This window comes from Hypanus sabinus, chromosome 20 (genome assembly GCF_030144855.1).
Source record: "Hypanus sabinus isolate sHypSab1 chromosome 20, sHypSab1.hap1, whole genome shotgun sequence".
In the NCBI taxonomy this organism is placed as follows: domain Eukaryota; kingdom Metazoa; phylum Chordata; class Chondrichthyes; order Myliobatiformes; family Dasyatidae; genus Hypanus; species Hypanus sabinus.
Genome location: NC_082725.1, coordinates 33,007,115 through 33,027,087, shown reverse-complemented (window position 1 = coordinate 33,027,087; position 19,973 = coordinate 33,007,115). Strand labels below are relative to the sequence as shown.

The following is a 19,973-nucleotide window of genomic DNA, read 5'->3' as shown; positions in this document are numbered from 1 at the left end:
TGTGGAGGTTGATAGTCAGAGCACAGCTGCGGGGCTCACTGAAATTCTACACTAGAAATTCTGTTTCCTTATAACACACTTCACAACAAACACTGCGGCTTTTAGCTCTTTCCCCTCACTTCATTACTTTACATATTGATAACATTTCCCTGTAATTGACAACAAGTTATGAAGAGCCTCAAGGTTCGGCAAAACCACTGTTGTGTCAATTAAAGAGCCAAAGCAATCCCTGAAGCAATGGATAACCAGGCAAGTGTGTCAATCTTCTTTAATTTGTTGACAACTTCATCCATTTCAATTACTCAATTAAAAAAAGCTGTTTTGTTAATCTAAAGCAGAAAGTTTATAAGAGCAAAAGTTCAAATTATTTACAGATATTGCAATAAAAAAATCTTACCAATGCAGTCTTTCAAAACTCCCTTGGAATAAATATCTGAAGTAAAGGAATGAAACTAAATATTTAGGAATATTTAGACCAAATGTACACTAACCTCTATCAGGGCAACATATGGATGACTACATGGCACTTCTTGAGATGACAGTTTAAAAATTGTTTAAGCATGAAGGATTGTTTTAATTAGTTTCAGATTATCTGTCAATTGAACCATAAAAGCAGTCATCTGAAAATCCCAGTCTCAATATAATTTTTTTGAAGAATATTTCGTTTCGATTTTTAATTTTGATCTGGGGTCATCTGGATTTCAATATAAGTACACTGAGAAGATTTAATACATTAGTAAGAGTCAAGGCTGCAAAACATAGAAAACGTCATTGAATTTTTTTAAAGTTCATTTTGATGGACAAATGGAGTCAAATAAATTTATTTATATTTAATACTTTACACACATTTTTAATAAGTGCTTTGTTTTAAATCATTTTCTTTTTCCCATTTTCCCAATGATTAGATTCTATAGGATGCATCAGAGTTTAGAAACTTAATAATAAAGCTGGTTTGCAGTCATTTTACAAAAAAAACAATAACGAATAAAATTGTATTTTAGATTAAGTAGATTCCACACCTTATTTTCTCATGACTCTGTTCCCTCCCTCTACCCCTCATAGTCCATGTGACAAATATGGTGAAATGTGAAACTTCATAAGACTAATTTTCAGAAGTTGATGATAAAAAAACTCATGAAATCCCTAACATTCATAATATCACTTAACCCTATTGAAACTGCATTGCTTCAAATGATACAAAAAAGTAGAAAAATCTGTTGGAATATTAACAACTGCTGAGATACTAAATGACAATTAATTACATTATTTTATGCAAAATATTATCCATTGAGATATAATCTGAGAATAATACTAAAAATATTGTTTAAATAAGCATGTGTTACCAGTTTCATATGGCTTTGCTATGGCACCAATATGGCTGATTGAACTGTTAAAATGAAAACCCACATCTTCCTTATGATTTGTATTTTTCCTCAAGAGGACAGTGGCTATTCTAATTGGCTAACTAAAACTATCTGTATTGGAAGTTGGTCCAACTTGGTCCATATTTTTCAGCCTTTTCTAATTTCTAAACATTGTTTCATACTCACAACAGCAAAAAGGCAAACTGATTCCAAGCAGCTATTTCTTGGATTAAAAGTACACACAAAAAGTAAAGGAAAGCTACCATTTCACTTCATAAACCACTCCTTCAATTCCCCTTCTTTTTGTTGGGCAGCCACTCAGAGCCCTTTCTTGATTAAATGGTTGAGAGATAGTACTCATCATGTGGAAAATGTATGCTATCACTTTAGAAATTTAAGCATGTGACATCAAAGGAATCTCCTTTAAAGTATACTATGCAGATTCTTAAAATAAAAACTACATCGGACCATTCTATGTGATTATATTATTTGTGTTATATTTTCAAAGATTTAAAAGCAACATTAATAAAAGCATTTCTATTGATGTAATCACATCAAACTTGTTTGTATTAGGAATTGATATAATACCTTCACATTTTAGACATCAAAAGTTTAAGATGCTCTTTCCATTCTGCCTCAAAAATTCCAGTCTCAAGAGAGCATTTTTATACAACTCGGGTATTCTGAACATACGTCTCCAGAAAACTCAGCTGAAGAACATCAGTCGTATTTGTACTTGCTTCAGATTTAAAGGTCTATCCTTGTAGATATTTGCGGATGTAAGGGTTTGAAAGATTCGTTCCTAGCACTATTGTTTTATTGAGGGCAAAATACAAATTCAGAATATCACGAAGTGTTTTCATCACCTACTGGTGGTTTGTGCAAATGAATAGAACATTCATTTAAGCTTTATGGCACATAAAATCTGCAGCCTTTCTGACATTCTTGCACCATAATTTAGGTAGGAGTGCACCAGAAGGGTGGGAATTCAGACTGGGATTAAGCCACAGAGGGTCCCAACCTTGCACTGGAATTTCTGTTTAGTCTTGCCAGAGTCAGACACTGCTTTCCTTTGTGGGCTGGGACTGCCCACATTGGGAAGTTCCACATTCCTAGCTCTCAGAGAGACCCAGTGTAGGGTTAGAACAGTGCATCCGGTAATACTAGGCATATCTACAGACTTTAAGAGAAAAAGGGGTTAAGTGTTTTTATGGCATGCTAATTCCAGTCCAAATATTTTTGGAGAGGTCTCATCTTAAACATATTTTAGGGCAAGAAGAGGGGCATTCAGAATGAAATATTTTAGGATGCTTTATGTGAGTAGCTGGAAGTGTGGCATGATTAGAGCTCCATTAAGGCACTGGGGATTGGAAGACTGGATGCGAAAGATGTTGATAAGATCATCCCTCAGTTGGGAATTAAAGAGTTATGAGAGTAGTATCATTGCAGTTGGTACCTACAATTAACCAGCAACAAGTACTTTAGATGCTCTGGATTTATCCATGGAATGTTTAGATATTTAATGACAGCAAGAATTTTGTACAGCAATGGTTGTTTAAGGGTAGAAACTAACAGAAATAGGGCAATATTCTTGACAGGACAAATAAAAGATGGTAAGATTGGAACACAGGAAATAGAAGAATCAGGACATAATGGCATAAGAGCAGGACTGAATGCAAAAAGGAAACATGATAAAAAAAATATGGTCTGCAGTTCATACTTCAGAGTTTACATCTAATTTGGACTAGATCTGAGATTCCAGTGGTCTCACTGCACCGACGCTTGGCTGGTAATGGGCACAGTTGACTGTCAAAATGATTATTATTGGTTTGAAGGAGAATAATTACTGAAAAGAAAGCCAGGATAATTAAAGCATAACCAGAGAATTCCATTGGCATTACTGGTCAGAAGGAGGAAAATAAAAATGTTCACGAGAAGTTTAGCACTCTATGCCTCTCAAAGTCACTTTCATAAGGTTCCACATCCAGGCAGCTGAAGTAATGAGTTATAGGGCCTTAAATCAGGGGTTTAAGGTAGTATGTAGAAAGACCAGTATGTAAGCACTCACAGACATGCACGGCGCACACACACACACACACACACACACACTGAGCAAGATGTGGGATTATATATATATATTTATAGATACACACAGCAGGGAAAGGGAAGCTGGGGTGAGACATGGGTAAAAAGATATATTGGAATAACATCTTACTTCAGTTTTCTATAATGTTAAGAGAGAGAAACAATGGCAATGTAGAAGATGTAACTTATCTTGATTTTTAAATTTTTTTTTACAAATGGCATCCTACAACAGATGCGTGATTAATATCAGAAAATGTGGAGTCAGGTACCTGTAACTGAATGGATTGCTTGAGGATGGAAGGCAAAGTGTGGGAGTAATGCAATGTGTACCTAATGCAACAGAAGAAGATGAATAGTGTTCCACCAACAAGGATCAATGCTTGGATCTCTCAAGTGAAGTTAATGATTTAGGCTGTGAGATCAAAAAGATTGTTTCTACATTTGAAGTTGATTCAAGACTGTTGTAATGGCCAACAGCACTGAGATCTGCAAAATATTGTAAGAACAAAGTTTTTTAAAATGCAAATGCTGGGAAATATAACATATTGGAAAAACTAAATTGGTCAGACAGTAACTGTGGCAACAGTAACAGGAAACATTTCAGGTCTTCAACCCTTCATCAGAGTGTTTCATTTTCCACAGATGCTGTCCAACCAGATGAATTCTTTCAACATTTATGTTTTTAAGTTAATGGAGGACATAAATAAACCTGTAAAATAGGTAATGATTTGCTGAATGAGGTTCAGTATAGAATAAACATGTAGTAACTTTTGGAGAGAAAGATAGAGAGACCACTTATTACTTGAAAGGTTTGAAGATCTTTATTCTTACAATGAAAACATCTTGGTTCATTTTCCAAAGGGAGATGAACTGACTCCCATGGATGACTTCAGTGCCAGGGTGGAAGGGGTGCAAGGAAGGAGTTGGGAAGCCAAACGTAGTGGGGTCCTTTAAAAATTGTTAAGTGTTTTAACAGAAAAGATGCACAGTGAATACTTCCACGTGTGATGATGAGCATAACTGGAGACGCTATGATAGGACAGTTACCAAGCAGTCCAACAGGAAATTCAGAAGAAACACCTTAATTCAAAGAGTGGTGAAAATGTGGAACTCTGTAACAGAAGGACTGATCAACACGAGCAGCAAAGGCACATGTAAAGGGAATATTGAAGACAAGAGGAAGATGAGTAGAAAGGCTATGCTAATAGATTTAGATGAAGAAAGGCTTCAACTAAAGAAGAATTGGGTCAGCCCATGATCAAATGGTGGATCAGACTCGATGGGCCAGATGGCTTACCTCTGCTCCTATATCTTATAGTCTTATGGCTTAAGGTGTCTGAAACAGAGCATGAATGTCTGCATGGATTGGTTCAGTCAAATTGTTTGTTCTGTGTCATTTAACCGATGTAAACCTACATCATTTCATTTATCACAATGGAAGAATAAAACACTTGACAATTTGTCATATATAATTTTCTTACTGCTACGAAAGACTAAATATATGTAAAAATGCTCCACGTATTCTGTTTCCTTTCTCCAACACATATACTTATTGTACTGGACAAAATATCATTGTTATTGCAATCATTATCTCACAGAAATTTGAGACAGGGGATAAGTATAAGATTCATTTAGACGCGTCACTTTATCAGGCATGGTTTCCTTATGATGACTGAAGCATTCAATATTAGAAGTTAGAGATAATTTTGTCTGTTATTGGTTAAGTGCTTTTTTGTCAAGACTGTTTGATAAATGAATATAATTAATCAATTTGTTAGTGTTATGTAGTGGAATGCCAAAACCTCACACATTATTGGGGACACATGTAGATTGCTCAATAAAATTAAGTGGATTCTTAGTGCTAACAGATGACTTGTAGTTTTTAAAATATTGGGTAAGTTTTAATTCAAAAACCACATTAACCAATGCATTTTCTTCATGTATTAATTATAAAAAAAACATTTCACTCTTTCACCAAAATTGGGTGTAACTGTAGAAGCAATGATATGGTACAGAGATCACTGGCAATAACAGTAATGCCAATGGAACAAGCTGGATTGGGACCAGACATAACGGCTACTAACTTGATCGCTTAACACTTGTTTTTACAGTAGCAGATGTATAAAGATTGATGTTTCCTGGAATGGAACACATTTACAATGGTTTCTGAGTTATTCCACCACATTCTGAAATTCATTACAGCACTTTCTGTGGCATACATAGTGCAGTCACTTTCTTTAAAGGGCATATAATTATTTCACATAAAACATTTCTCATTTAAAGTGGCCACTGTTGAGCAACGTCAGCCCAACCAAATTATAACGCTAAACAAAAATTGGCAACACTAGAAGTGTTCAGCATGTCAGGCAGCATCAATGGGGAGAAAAGAAACAGCTGACATGTTGACCCAAGGAATATCACTATTGGAAATATAGGAAGACAAACCTGATGCTCAGGGAACTACTGTGCATGCTGATCAGCTAACTATTAATTACCACTGGTGTTAGTGAGTAACAGAAGAGTCAAGGGAGCTGAGGACCGTGTGAGAAAGAAAAGGTTACGGAGAAATGAAAACAACATATCGAAAACATTCAGTGGGTCAGGCAGCATTAGCAAAAAGAGGAATGCACTGGATTCAAGTTAACTGGGCACATCAGGACAAGTACATTTTTGCCCATTTAAGTGGCTGTCCCAATTAGTTGAAGCTTCATGGAAATATTTAAAAAGATATTAAATTGAGTAACAAATTGTGTATTTAAATGAAAAACAGAATATATCAGAACACTATCAACACTACGACAGTACTATAAATCTGCCATGTTCTTCTGAGTCCTGAAGAACAGTCTTAGTCTGAAACATCGACCATCTATTCATTTTCATACCTGTGAGGTCCTGCAGCATTTTGTTGATTTGCGTTCTTTTGATTGACTGTAAATGAACAAAATCTGCACAGACATATAGTGTAGATATGGGCTGCCTTCATACAATGCTATTGATGATTACATCCTCCAAATCTTCATTATCATTGTAATATTCAAGATGATTGTCAATACTTTAAATTCTTCATAGTTCCTTACTCGCTGAAGTAGCTTAAAATGGCGGTGAGAAAAACAGTCCTGAATTGTCTTACTGCTATTACTTGCCAGCTATCAGTGACAAGATTCACTGCTTTTTGAACACAAACACGCACAACTGTTTGCTCTAAGCATGGTGTAGAAACAAAAAAACAGAAAACTTACAGCACAATACAGGCCCTTCGGCCCACAATGCTGTGCCAAACATGAACTTACTTTAGAAATTACCAAGGATACCCATAGCCCTCTATTTTTCTAAGTTCCATGTACCTATCCAGGTGTCTCTTAAAAGACCCTATTGTATCCACCTCCACCACCGTTGCTGGCAGCCTATTCCATGCACTCACCACTCTCTCCATAAAAAACATACTCATGACATCTCCTCTGTACCTACTTCCAAGCACCTTAAAACTATGCCCTCTCATGTTAGCCATTTCAGTTCTGGGAAAAAGCCTCTGACTAACCATACGATCAATGCCTCTCATCATCTTATACAGCTGTATCAGGTCACCTCTCACCCTCTGCCGCTCCAAGAAGAAAAGGCCGAGTTCACTCAGCCTATTCTCACAAGGCATGCTCCCCAATCCAGGCAACATCCTTGCAAATCTATAGTTTCCACAACAGTAATGACTATTTCAAGTCAAGTCAAGTCAAGTCGTCACTTTTTATTGTCATTTCGACCATAACTGCTGGTACAGTACACAGTAAAAATGAGACAACGTTTTTCAGGACCATAGTGCTACATGAAACAATACAAAAACTACACTGAAACTATGTAAAACAACACAAAAATTACACTAGACTACAGACCTACTCAGGACTGCATAAAATGCACAAAACAGTGCAGACAGTGCAATATATAATGGGCAGTGCTATAAAGACAATAGGAACAGTAGAGGGCAGTCGGTTGGTGTTAGTTTAGGCTTTGGGTATTGAGGAGTCTGATGGCTTGGGGGAAGAAACTGTTACACAGTCTGGTTGTGAGAGCCTGAATGCTTCGATGCCTTTTGCCAAATGGCAGGATGGAGAAGAGTTTGTATGAGGGGTGCCTGAGGTCCTTCATAATACTGTTTGCTTTGCGGATGCAGCGTGTGGTGTAGATGTCTGCAATGATGGGAAGAGAGACCCCAATGATCTTCTCAGCTGACCTCACTATCTGTTGCAGGATCTTACGATCTAAGATGGTGCAATTTCCGAACCAGGCAGTGATCCAGCTGCTCAGGATGCTTTCAATACAACCCCTGTAGAATGTGATGTGGATGGGGGGTGGGAGATGGACTTTCCTCAGCCTTCACAGAAAGTAGAGACGCTGCTGGGCTTTCTTTGCTATGGAGCTGGTGTTGAGGGACCAGGTGAGATTCTCCGCCAGGTGAACACCAAGAAATTTGGTGCTCTTAATGATCTCTACAGAGGAGCCATCGATGTTCAGCAGAGAGTGGTCACTCTGTGCTCTCCTGAAGTCAACAGCCATCTCTTTTGTTTTGCTCACATTCAGAGACAGGTTGTTGGCAAATGCCACACGTGCATGCATTTGACAGTAGTTAGGAACTAGCTGCTGCCTGTAAGGAGTTTGTACGTTCTCCCCGTGACCGCATTGGTTTCTTTTGGGTACTCCTGTGTCCTTCCAAAGCCTTTAGACGTACCAGTTGGTAGGTTAATTAATTGGTCATTGCAAGTTGCCCCATGATGCCCCATGGTTTAAATTGGGAGATTGCTGGGCGGTGCACTTGAAGGGCTAGAAGGGTCTAACCTACTCTGTATCTCAATAAATAAATAAACAAAATTTAGGACTTGTTCCAAATAAGCAGCTACCCAATTAACCAGAATCCACTGTTGTGGATAGTTCGTCTGAGAGCCTTCATCAGAAGAGAGAAAGAGAGAAAACAAGGTAGTTTCCAATAGCTGCAATGGTGGGTGAGGGATAAGAAGAAGGAAGGCAATGGTTCTGATAGGAATTTTCATAAAATTCTATTATAAAAGCTTTTTCCCCTGTAAATTCCTGCAAGGAAATGAAGTACTTTAGCAATAAATTTACTTTGAACTTTGAGGATGAAACTGAATGACAATGTAGCAATCCAAATAGCAATTAAGAGCAGATAATGCTTCTTTGCCTGCATGCTGCATTACTCATAGCAAGGCTCTCACATGCCCTGCAGACTAGACTACACTTGTAGAAAAATGAGTCAAAATGATCATGACAGGCAGAAGTGGCTAGTTCTGATACAGAGAGAAACAGCAAGTTACCCAACGTTGGAAAATTTGTTATCCGGTCCAAAAGGGTGCAGTATGCCCAGATGGCCAATATATGCCCAATCCACCTTGATTGTTACTCATCATACTTAGTCTGATTCTAGTTGTAACAGTAGGGAAAATCAGTCAGATTGGTGTGAAAATGAGAGTGAGATAAGGAAGTAAGGCAGCAGGAAACTCACGGTTACTCCTGCAGACTTAGCAGTGTTCTGCAAAGTGATCACTCAATCTGTGTTAGGTTTCTCTAATGTTGAGGAGAGAGTACAAGTAAATCACTACTTCACTGGAAAGTTGGCTTGAGTACGTCAGTGGCAAAAAGACAGTTGCACCTCCTGTGGTTGCATGTAAAAGTACCATAAGATGGGGAAGGGCTGACCAAAGACAGGGCCTGGATTCTACTCTGTATGTCTCTGTGAATCTATCCCCTCAAAATGCTGAAAGGGGAAGGGAGGGTAACATTTCTGTGGTAGTGGAATCCTTTTGGAGCCACTGGAAATTATGAAAGTCGGTCCTTTGACAGCAGAGGCTGGTAGCTGTAAAGTTGCTGCTCTGTTCAGGAGCAGAGAAAGTGAGAACGGCGGGGAAATAGATGGGACATGGTCAAGGGATCTGTTCCTCATGAATGTGTTCACCACTCAACAGTGAACATGTTCAGGAAGAAGAAAGGTTGCCAACCATTTCAGTGGCACCTGTACAACACATCCCATCACTGGTGCAAATATGACAGAGATGGAGAAGCTGGGAGAATGGAATGGAGTCCCTACAAGAGGTGGAGAGGAATGAAGTATAGTTAACATAGCTTCAGTAGGCTAAGTAATTGTCAGAAAAAGTTATGAAATACTTGAATTTTGTGTAATGCAGAAAGCATTCAGATGTTGATGAGAGTCCAAGTAAGACTGAAGTAAATACTGCTCCACATATCCCACAAAGAGTCAGGCATGGTTTCGGTTTATCCCTCTCAGTTCTGATAAAGAGTATTGGACCTGGAAATTTAACTGGTTCTCTTTTCATAGTTGATGACTGACCTGATAGAATGACTGGGAATAATTTGAGAGCTAAACAGACTCGATGGGTCAAATAGACACTTTCAATTTTGTAAAGAAATACAAGATAGTCTCTGGTAAGACATTATTAAGGAGGGGGAATGGAAGGTCACAGAGAATCTTAGTAACAAATACTAAAATTTTAGAATCAATGCTTTACATAACAAGGGCTACTGGAACTACAGGACATCTACAGGCCAGAGAGTATAGGGACAAAGGGTGGAGGGACAGTGCAAGTTAGGAAATGAACTGAGTTTTCTGTGACCTCAGGTGTATGGAGAAGAGAATGCATGTGACATTGAGGCAGTTGTCTTGAGATTGCAAAGATATGGATAAGGAATTCAACAGAAACTATGCTGAATTTAAGTGATTACAAATATATATACTTGAAATCATAAAAGCAAAAATAAAAACTGTGCATAGTAAAAATCTGAAATAAAAGCAGAAACCATCGGAAATACCCAGCATGTCAGGCAGCATCTGTGCGGATAAAGACAGAGCTTAGGTTGAAGACATTTCATCAAGATAGGAGAAGTTAAAAACCAAATATGTTCTGAGTTGAACAGAAGGGTGAGGTGAGGAGAGAACAAAGGTTTGTGTTTGATAGGGCGGAGCCCAAGAAAGACTGAGTTTTGCAACTAGAGGTGCTGACATCTAAAAGAGGGCGGTGAAGGCTTGTTAAGCACAGATCCTCAGATGTCTGGAGATGTAAGCAAATGTAGATCAACAAGGAAGAAAGAAAAAAAGACAAAAACATAGGTCAAACTATAAGATAAAGGACAGGAAAACTGCTGTGAATGTGGAAATATACATCTAGATTTTCAATTTGCCAGTTCTGATCTAGCAGCATTTTCCAGTATTATTCACAAGAGTTCCAACATTTACTGAATTTAAAAGATAAATTCTGTCTTGGGAGCTTTGAGAGCTATAAAACAGTTCTGACTTATTTTGGATCAGTAGGAGTCTCCATCTGTATTAGAAAGCCATCTGTAGCCTTAAACTATTTTCATCACAAGCTTCAGTAACACTTGTTGCAATGTCTTGCTTTATAACATGCTAAAGAGGGTCTCCAATGCACTACTTTCAAAAATATGCATTCTCTGAGATTTGCACAGTTACTAATTTGACAGCTTGTTATATTTTGAATGAGCTGGGTGTTATTCATAACAATGAACCTTGGCAATAGGTTGAGAGCTATAAAAGGGAGTTAATGGAACAATGCACCACAGAGTATTGCTGACTCAAACAAGATCTTTATTGAAGGATGTTTAACCATCATGCATAGCTTTCAAGCAGAGCTATGTATATAACTTAGTTTTTAAAACAGAGAAACAGATTAATACTTAGATTTGTAATCTTTTATAATGAATTAGTACAAAACCACCTGCAGTTTCATGGATTCAGAGTAGTGACCTTGTATTAATGAATCCAGATGTTATTGAATTAATTATTGCACTGTTAAACAGCCACTGGTTAGTAACAAACATGCACAGCTCTGCTTCTCAAGGCTCTATAACTAGTGCAGTAAGCTAATTTGGTCAATCTGATTTGGTCAGTTTGAAAATACTGTTAATATGAAAATATGGAGTATGCTCAGAGACACAGGTTACAAAACCAATACAGCAGTTAAACTTTGAAAAATACTACTTCAGACTTAATAGCAGAATGCTATTAATGGCCACATGACGATCATGATTTTTCATGGGTAGTTAAGTACTTTTGATGTGTAAACATTACAGTGGTATAGAGAAAAACATCACACCAGTCCCCAGAACAAGAACATGCAGGACTGACAAACCAGATTACCCAGAGTACTGCTGAGCTGTGCATTAAATAGTGTTATAGGATATTTCAAATGTTCTAAAGTAGTCAAATCCTACAGTATAATGCTACACTCCTGTATCAATCTAGACTTTGTGGACCACTCTTTGGCATGGAGACCAAAAGCCATCTGACATCTGACGTGCAGTATACATATACAACAACTGAGCCAAAGGTGATATCTCAAGTAAACTTTCTCTCCTACAAAAACATTTTAATTCAGAATTCACTAATGCTTGCAATGTTTTCAAAATTTCACTATTATGGTTGGAAATTTCCAACCGCTTCAAAAGGCAACAATTACACTAGTGCTTAAGAAGAGAAGTATAAGCTGCCTTAATGACTACTGCCCTGTAGCACTCACATCTACAGTGATGAAATGCTTTGAGAGGCTGGTCATGGCTACAATGAACTCCTGCCTCAGCAAGGACCTGGATCTACTTCAATTTGCCTATTGCCACAATAGGTCTACAGCAGACACAATCTCAATGGCTCTTCATATGGCCCTAGATCACTCGGACAATACAAACACCTATGTTAGGATGTTTTTCGTTGACTATTTCTTGGCATCTAACACCATCATTCCCACAGTCCTGATTGATAAGCTACAGAACCTGAGCCTCTGTACCTCCATCTGCAACTGGATCCTCGACTTCCTAACTGGAAGACCACAATCTGTGCAGATTGGTGATAATATCTCCTCCTCGCTGACAATCAACACTGGCGCACCTCAGGGGTGCGTACTTAGCTCACTCCTCTACTCCCTCTATATCCATGACTGTGTGGCTAGGTATGGCTCAAACACCATCTGTAAATTTGTTGATGACATAAACATTGCTGGTAGATTGCAGATGGAAATCAGAGGGTGTACAGGAGTGAGATATACCCACTAGTTCAGTGGCGTTGCAGCAACAACCTGGCACTCAACATCAGTAAGACCAAAGAGCTGATTGCAGACTTCAGGAAAGATAAGACAAGAGAGCATGAACCAATCCTTGCAGAGGGATCAGAAGTGGAGAGAGTGAACAAGATCAAGGTCCTGTGTATCAAGATCTCCGAGGATCTGATCTGGTCTCAATATATCAATACAGCTATAAAGAAGGAAAGAAAAATGCTATATTTTATTGGGCGTTTGAAGAGATTTGGCTTGTCACCTAAAACAATTGAAAACGTCCATAGATGTACCGCGGAGAGCATTCTGACAGGCTGCATCACTGGTATGGGGGGGGGGGGGGGTTTCTACTGCAAAAGACCAAAGAAGCTACAGAAAGTTCTAAAATTAATCAGCTCCATCTTGGGTACTATCCTCCATGATATCAGGCAGCTTCAAGGAGCAGTACCTCAGAAAGGTGACGTCCATTATTAAAGAGCTCTATTACCGAGAACATGCCCTCTTATTGTTACCATCAGGAAGGAGGTACAGAAACCTGAAGGCACACACAGCCATTCAGGAACAGCTTCTTCCCCTCTGCTATATGATCCTAAAAGGACATTGAACTCATGAACACCACCTCACTCTTTTAAAAATATATATTATTCTGTTTTTGTACTACTTACTTTTTAAATCTATTTAATATATATATATAGTTACTCTAATTTATTTATTTTTTCTACATTATCACATTGCATTGTACTGCTGCTGCTAATTTAACAAATTTTATGACACATGCTGGTGAAAATAAACTTGATTTTGATTCTGAAATAACATTCATGATTCTATTACAAATAATACCAGTAAAACTCTTGCAATGAGATATTGAGCAGGTATAATATGCAAGCTCATAATCCAAACTGCTACCTTGGTGGATTACTGAGGGATTACCACACTATTGATACTGCCACATTCGATAATCTGAACTCTGTTTTGACTACCTGAGCCTTTCCTGTTGCTTACTATTGTTTACATCGAAAACTGCTGAAACATGGCTAATCCCTAAACAAAGCAAAACTGAACACAGGATAAGGAGTAACTTTAGGAAGAGATTACGCTACAATTTTCAAGATGTGGCAAAGCTTGTCAACAAAGTCAATTTGAGAATTTTTTTATAATCAACAAATCCTTGTCAAACAGGCAGTACTCTAAATCAACATTTTCATCGCTTCTGATTGTACCAAATCATACATGTTTAGGTATTTTTCAGAAATATCCTTTGATGCATGAATGATAAGAGAGCACAATTAGGCCATTATTTTTCTCTCAGTGATAGTTTTCAAAATCCCAACTTGTTTCATACTTCTTTGGTGTAGACATGTCTAGTCGTTCCTTTAAAATGAATTGTTGCATGGCATGATGCCACGTTCCTTGTAAATGTCAGTTCCTTTTTTTCTGTTACCTTGAACAGCCCATGAAAGTAACCAATTTTACAGAGCACAATACTTAAAGTGATGGTCAATTATTTTGAGGAGCCCACACAGAGCACAGACTAGACCTACCACCACCTCTCAACTTTGCCTGCAGAGGGCCTTTGAAAACTTCCTAGCCACCTTGACACATAGGATTTCCCGAGGGAAGAAATATACGAACCTGGGTATGTCCTGACATTTTCAGGCTACCTCTTCACAATTCCATTAGATCATATTTTGCAGGAGAACAAATGCCTGTTTGCGTGTCTCATGAAAACATGTTTGTTCTGTTGGACTAAAATGGTAATTTTAAATAACGATCCTAAATCTGCAGCCCAAAACAATGCAAGTGAACAGTGCTATGGTGCACTAACTCTTCTTTAATAAAGCTGATGAACTTCCAGACACTATTAATCAAGTATCAATGACTTCCCAGTCACAATTAACATGGCAATGTGAAAGAATGCATTTTAAGTGCAGATACTAATATTTTGAACACTTAAGCTACGTTCACACTAGACCAGATAATTTTGAAAACACTGGTTTCGCGTAAAAATGATAGGCATCCACACTAGGCATTTCAAAAAATATCTCTGTCCACACTAAAATGGATATTTTGGCGAATCTCCTCCTACTGCACATGCGCAAGCCACATCAACCGAAAACAAGCGACATGTTCGGTGTCAAATTTTGCTGTGAAAGATGGTGCATGTTTGTTCAGTTACAGACTAGAATAACTTGAATGAGGGGCAGCTGTTGGCTCTTGTGCAGGAGGACTTAAAACTGAAGAAAACAAATACTGGAGCGTATGGAGGCAACCGACAGGGAGTTCATGGACAGTATGACCCAGCTGACGACGAACATTGAAAAACTGATGAACTCTGTTGCATTAATAAAGCCCCTTGTTAAATATATAAAACATGTCTGCATCAGTATTATCCTGTATTTCCATACAATGCTACATTAGGCTGTTACAAACAAGGACAGAAAATAGGACAAAGTGAGTATACTTATTTATTCAGTAAGTTATGGGTCAAAGTATTTGGTGAGTACATTTCTAACTCTTCTGGCTTCAGTCTCGTTGCTGTCTGTTCTGAAATTGTTAGGTTGCATTCAAGAAAACAATGAAGTGGCGGGCTGCTGTCTGATAGCATTTTCAGATTTCTCCGGTTACACCGTCCACTGATCTGCCCAAGTGCTGTTTTCAAGATTACACAACTTGGGCAGTGTTTCTGAAAAACACTGGTTTTGGGGAACGGAAGCGCTGCTTTAGTGTGGACGAAGGGTGAAAACAAAGAGAGAAAGCTTCGGTTGCGGATTTATCTGGTATAGTGTGGACGTAGCCTGAGAAGGTACTTTACTGCTAATTTTTACCTTGTTAAGTAGGATCCCTTTTATCCTGTGTTGTAATGAGTCAGTCGACTTGCAAATGCTGAGATGATAGCAAGTTTTAATGCTTAACCTAACAGGAGTCTGTGTAAGTGAACCAATGTTGAAAATATAGATTTGCATAAACAATTTTTAGTATGTTTAGTGCATTTACGTATTGTTAACATAGCAATAACTTTGCCTAACTAGTCTCATGTTATCAGTGTGCTTTCCAAGCCATCAGCAGTTCTGTCTTCTGGGAAAAGTGGCTTCACAGATTTGAAAGTACAATGACATAATCGAAGTCACAAATGGTCTGAGAAAAAAAGGAATCCCGATACTACATAGTACTCAGGAATTACAGGATATTTCTGGCAGAATGCTGCTAACAATTGCTAACTACATTGAAGAAAAGGTTGTGCTGACTTCATATTTTAGAACATTGTGAATGAGACAATAGTGTTTCATCACAAAAAGTTACTATATGAGGCAAACTAAAGAAAATTTATCATCTTGAACAAGAGATGAAAATGTAGCTCAGAGAAGGATACAAATCAAAGTAACTTCAATTGAAAATTGTTGAAAAGGTTATTATTATTACTTATTTATCTTCTGAATCTGGGCTTTGCAGTCAAGGCCTTTATACTCTATTGCTAACTGCCCTGAAAAGTTGCTGGTGAGCTGCCATCTTTAATGGCTGCGATCGTGGTGAATGGGGCATCAACCAAGCTTTTTGAGAGTTGGCAAAAAAATCTACAATAAGTATAAAACTGCTATGGTGTATAGACATACAATTAATATAAATTACGAAGGAAATAAAAAGGAATAATAAGATAATGGTCATGGGTTCATGAATGAGCACAAATATAAAATAGTAAGTATTTAGCTTACCTTTGCTATCATGGTGATGGCAAAGTGACTTTACTAGCTATCCCATTAATGTGCTTTAGGTTTGACTGAATTTAAGCAGAAATGATATATGTACTCTAGCAATTAAAATAATGATGGTGTGCCTTGAAAACAGCATAAGGACTTTCTTATCAAGCATTAACTACACTTTCCATGAGGTTGCTAAAATTACGACATGGGTCAGATTTATTATAGCAATTACTCACTGCATTATGAAAATGCATCATTGGCCAGAGAGATACATGTGGCGGCTATAAAGCAATATTATGACTTTCCCAAGTATGAAAACAAGTTAAACCATTGCAATGCTTAGGTGAATACTAACTGAATTGAAAGTAGTAAGTGATAGTGATTGATAAGTAGGCTTTGAAACTACCTAGTAACACTGCTAAGCAATGATGCCTGGACTGCAATTTTTTCTGAAATCGTTGAATTCAGTTTCTGGGAGTAGCAATACGCCAGCTTGGAAAATGAAATGTTATTCCTTGTCCTGACAATGGACTTCAGTGGGGTGTCTAAACACCCATAGACAGTGATGGATGTCAGAGTGGGGTGGGATAGAGAATTGATGTGACAGTTCACCAGGAGCTCATGGTCAGAAAACCATTCCTTCCATTTTGTGCACGAACTAGCTGAAAGGTCTAGTTTTTCTCTGTGCTTTGATGCTGTCAAATCTTTGGGTATTTCCATCCTATTTTTTTCGTACTGTCATTGCTTATTTTACTCTCATCTGTCTTTAGCAATCTCTTATTTACATCTGCTCTAGACAGTCAGCTGTGAATAGCAAGTCTTACAAGTCTTCACCATCTCTCTGTTGGCACCCTCATCTTGTGGGTCATTTGCCTTTTACGAGTCACCATCCTGACTCATACCTTATGACACACCCTGACTCACATCCCTATCTGAATCAGATTCCTTCTCTGAAACTTAGGTGTGTTTTATTTCTAATCAGTCCGTATATATGGAGGGAAATAAGCAGTCAATGATTTGCCCTCAGACCTTCATCATTAGAGTTCTGATCAGCCCAAAATAGCAAATATTCCCCTGTATAGATGTTGATTGACTTGCTGAGTTCCTCCAGCATTTTATGTGCATTACTCCGGATTTTCAGCATCTCCAGAATACCTTGTGATTTTTTTTTTATTTCTAATGTTCTGAGGAAAAGTCATCTCCCTACAGATGCTGTCTGATCAGCTGCTTTTTATATCATTTCTGTTTTTTTGCAATGAATTTGCAGTCTTTGGGTCTTCAATATAAAATATTTATACTCCCTCAGACATAAAGCAATTAGTGGGACTTCTACACAATTGAAAGTTTATTTGATAATTAATAAAATAAATATTTTTCATTAATTAGTAGTTTGGTATTGGGTAAAATATCATTTGACATAAAATATGCTGATATTTAGTCTAAAGCAAGCAGGGGTCTCTTTAATAAGTGTGACAAATCAGATCTACTGATTTACCTGACCACAGACGGCAATTAGCGAGGATAGGCAGGAACATCTTGGCCACAATTATTCCCAACACTGGTGCTTTACAAGGTTTCATTCTCATCCCTCTATCCCCTAATCTACTCCCCGTACATTTATGAATGCCTGACCAGATTCTGTTCTAACAGTTGCTGGTGATAACACCGTACTGATCCACATCTCAAATAATGATGAGTTGGAATACTGGAAGGAGATAGCCTCATGACGTGGTCCATGACAAGAACCAATTCCCTCAATGTCAGCAAAACAAAAGTGCTTGTCATTGACCTTGGGGGGGGGGGGGGTGGTGTACGTGCTTCTATTTACATCAATAGTGCAGAAGTCAAAGGGTTGAGAAGCTTCAAGTTTCTAAGAGTGAACACCAATAGCCTGTTCTGGTCCAACTATAGTGACGTTATGGCAAAGAACCTCTACTTCCTCAGGAGGTTAAAGAAATTTGGCAGATGCCCTTTGACCTTCATCAATTTTTATCAATGCACTATAGAAAGAATTCTGCCCATCATGGCTTGTTATGGCAACTGCTTTGCCTGTCACTGTAAGAAATTACAAAGAGCAGCACAGCTCAGTGCATGAAGGAAGTCAACCTCTCCTCCATGGACCCTGTCTACACTTCTTTCTTCCACCCTGGAGACTCTTTTTTCTTCTCTGCTCTGGCATCAAAAGCCTGAAAGCACATACCACCAGGCTCAAGAATGGCTTCTAACTCACTGTTACAAGACTAGAATGATAAGATGGATCTGACTCATGATCTACCTCATTGAGTCCTTGTATCTTACATCCAACTGTACTGCAACTTTTCTGTACCGCAACACTTAATTCTGTGCTTTATTCTGTTATTGCTTTGTACCCCCTTGATGCATTGGTGCAATGAATTGATCTGTGTGGATGGTATGCAAGAAAAGTTTTTCTCTGTACCTTGGTACATGTGACAATAACAAACCAATTTATCAATTTAATGAGTTTGAAAAAGAACTTTTGATCCTCAAATAGTAACTTTTTAAATATCCCACATGAACTCAACACTACTGCTTCAAAGCTTCAAGCTAGTAGACTGTCTCCAGCAAATAGTTGTAAAACAGATGCAACCACGTGAAATGGAGTGTGCACCAGGTTATCAAGAATACCGAAACACTCACTCATATACATAATATAGTATACTTTACTACAGATTGCATTTCTGGCTCTAAATTAAGGCAATCAACACCAGATGTTTGCAGGAGTTCAAGTTGATTGGTATAAAATATGAATAAATTCTAATCATTTTGGGCAGTGCTTCACTGGCAACTAAATCTGAGTAACTGGGCATGGATGAGTGGTGAATTGTCACTGAGTAAAGTCTGATGGTAAATGTTGATGACATTTCCTATCAAGTTGCTGATGACTGGGAGTAGGCATGTTGTCATTAATTGGTAAGGTTGATTTTTGCTACTTTCTTGTGTGTTGTCAGAAAGTATAAAAAAGAATTACTAAATAATTAGCAAATTCTTGTTCGTTTCATTTTTGAAAAGGAAATTCATAAATGCAAAATGAAGAAAACAGAGAAATATAAAGGAAATTATGTTGAACAATTAAAACAGAACTGAGCACAATGTAATAAAATCAGACGCAAGTGTAAACCATCAAATGATATATTTCAGAATTGACAGCAATAGTGAGTGTGTAATTATTATAAGTGCATCTCACACCACCTACTGACCTACAGTATTTTTGGAATCAAGTTGCAATTTCAGACGATTCAAAAAGCAACATTAGAAACAGTAAATTGATGCAATTCACTCTAACAGAATCATGCTTTATTCTCTGTTTTTGAATATTCTTACCACTTCTGTAGGTCGGTAGTACTTGGGATTCACCCTTATATGGATTTGGTTTGTTTCCTTACACTTGCCCACTTCATTTTTACCGTGACCTTCCCATCTAGAAAAATAAAAACATAGTTAAGCATTTTAATGATGAATCACTTTACTTTTTTGCATATTATGAAATACTTTATGTATACATAAACAAACAGACAATTTATCCCTGTATTGATAGAATCTATGGAATTATGGCTGTGTGGATTTAGAACAAGCTTGCTCACAGAAGGCAGAAGCAGATGGAGTGCATTCTGCCTCGAGCTTGGCAACTAATGGTGCTCTGAAAAGATCTGTTCTGGAGCCCAAGCTCTTTGTGATGTTTATAAATGATTTTAATGAAGAAGTGGAAGAGTGGATTAGTAAGTTTG

The 19,973-nt window shown here is 37.8% G+C and overlaps 1 protein-coding gene across 1 annotated transcript in view; it reads right to left on the bottom strand.

The window, feature by feature from the left end:
* Nucleotides 1–19,973, bottom strand: part of gmds (GDP-mannose 4,6-dehydratase) — a 631,321-nt gene that overhangs the window by 54,164 nt on the left and 557,184 nt on the right. The window contains exon 9 of the mRNA XM_059945308.1: nucleotides 19,570–19,666. Coding sequence (XP_059801291.1) covers nucleotides 19,570–19,666 — 97 coding nt within the window. The remainder of the gene's footprint in view (nucleotides 1–19,569; nucleotides 19,667–19,973) is intronic.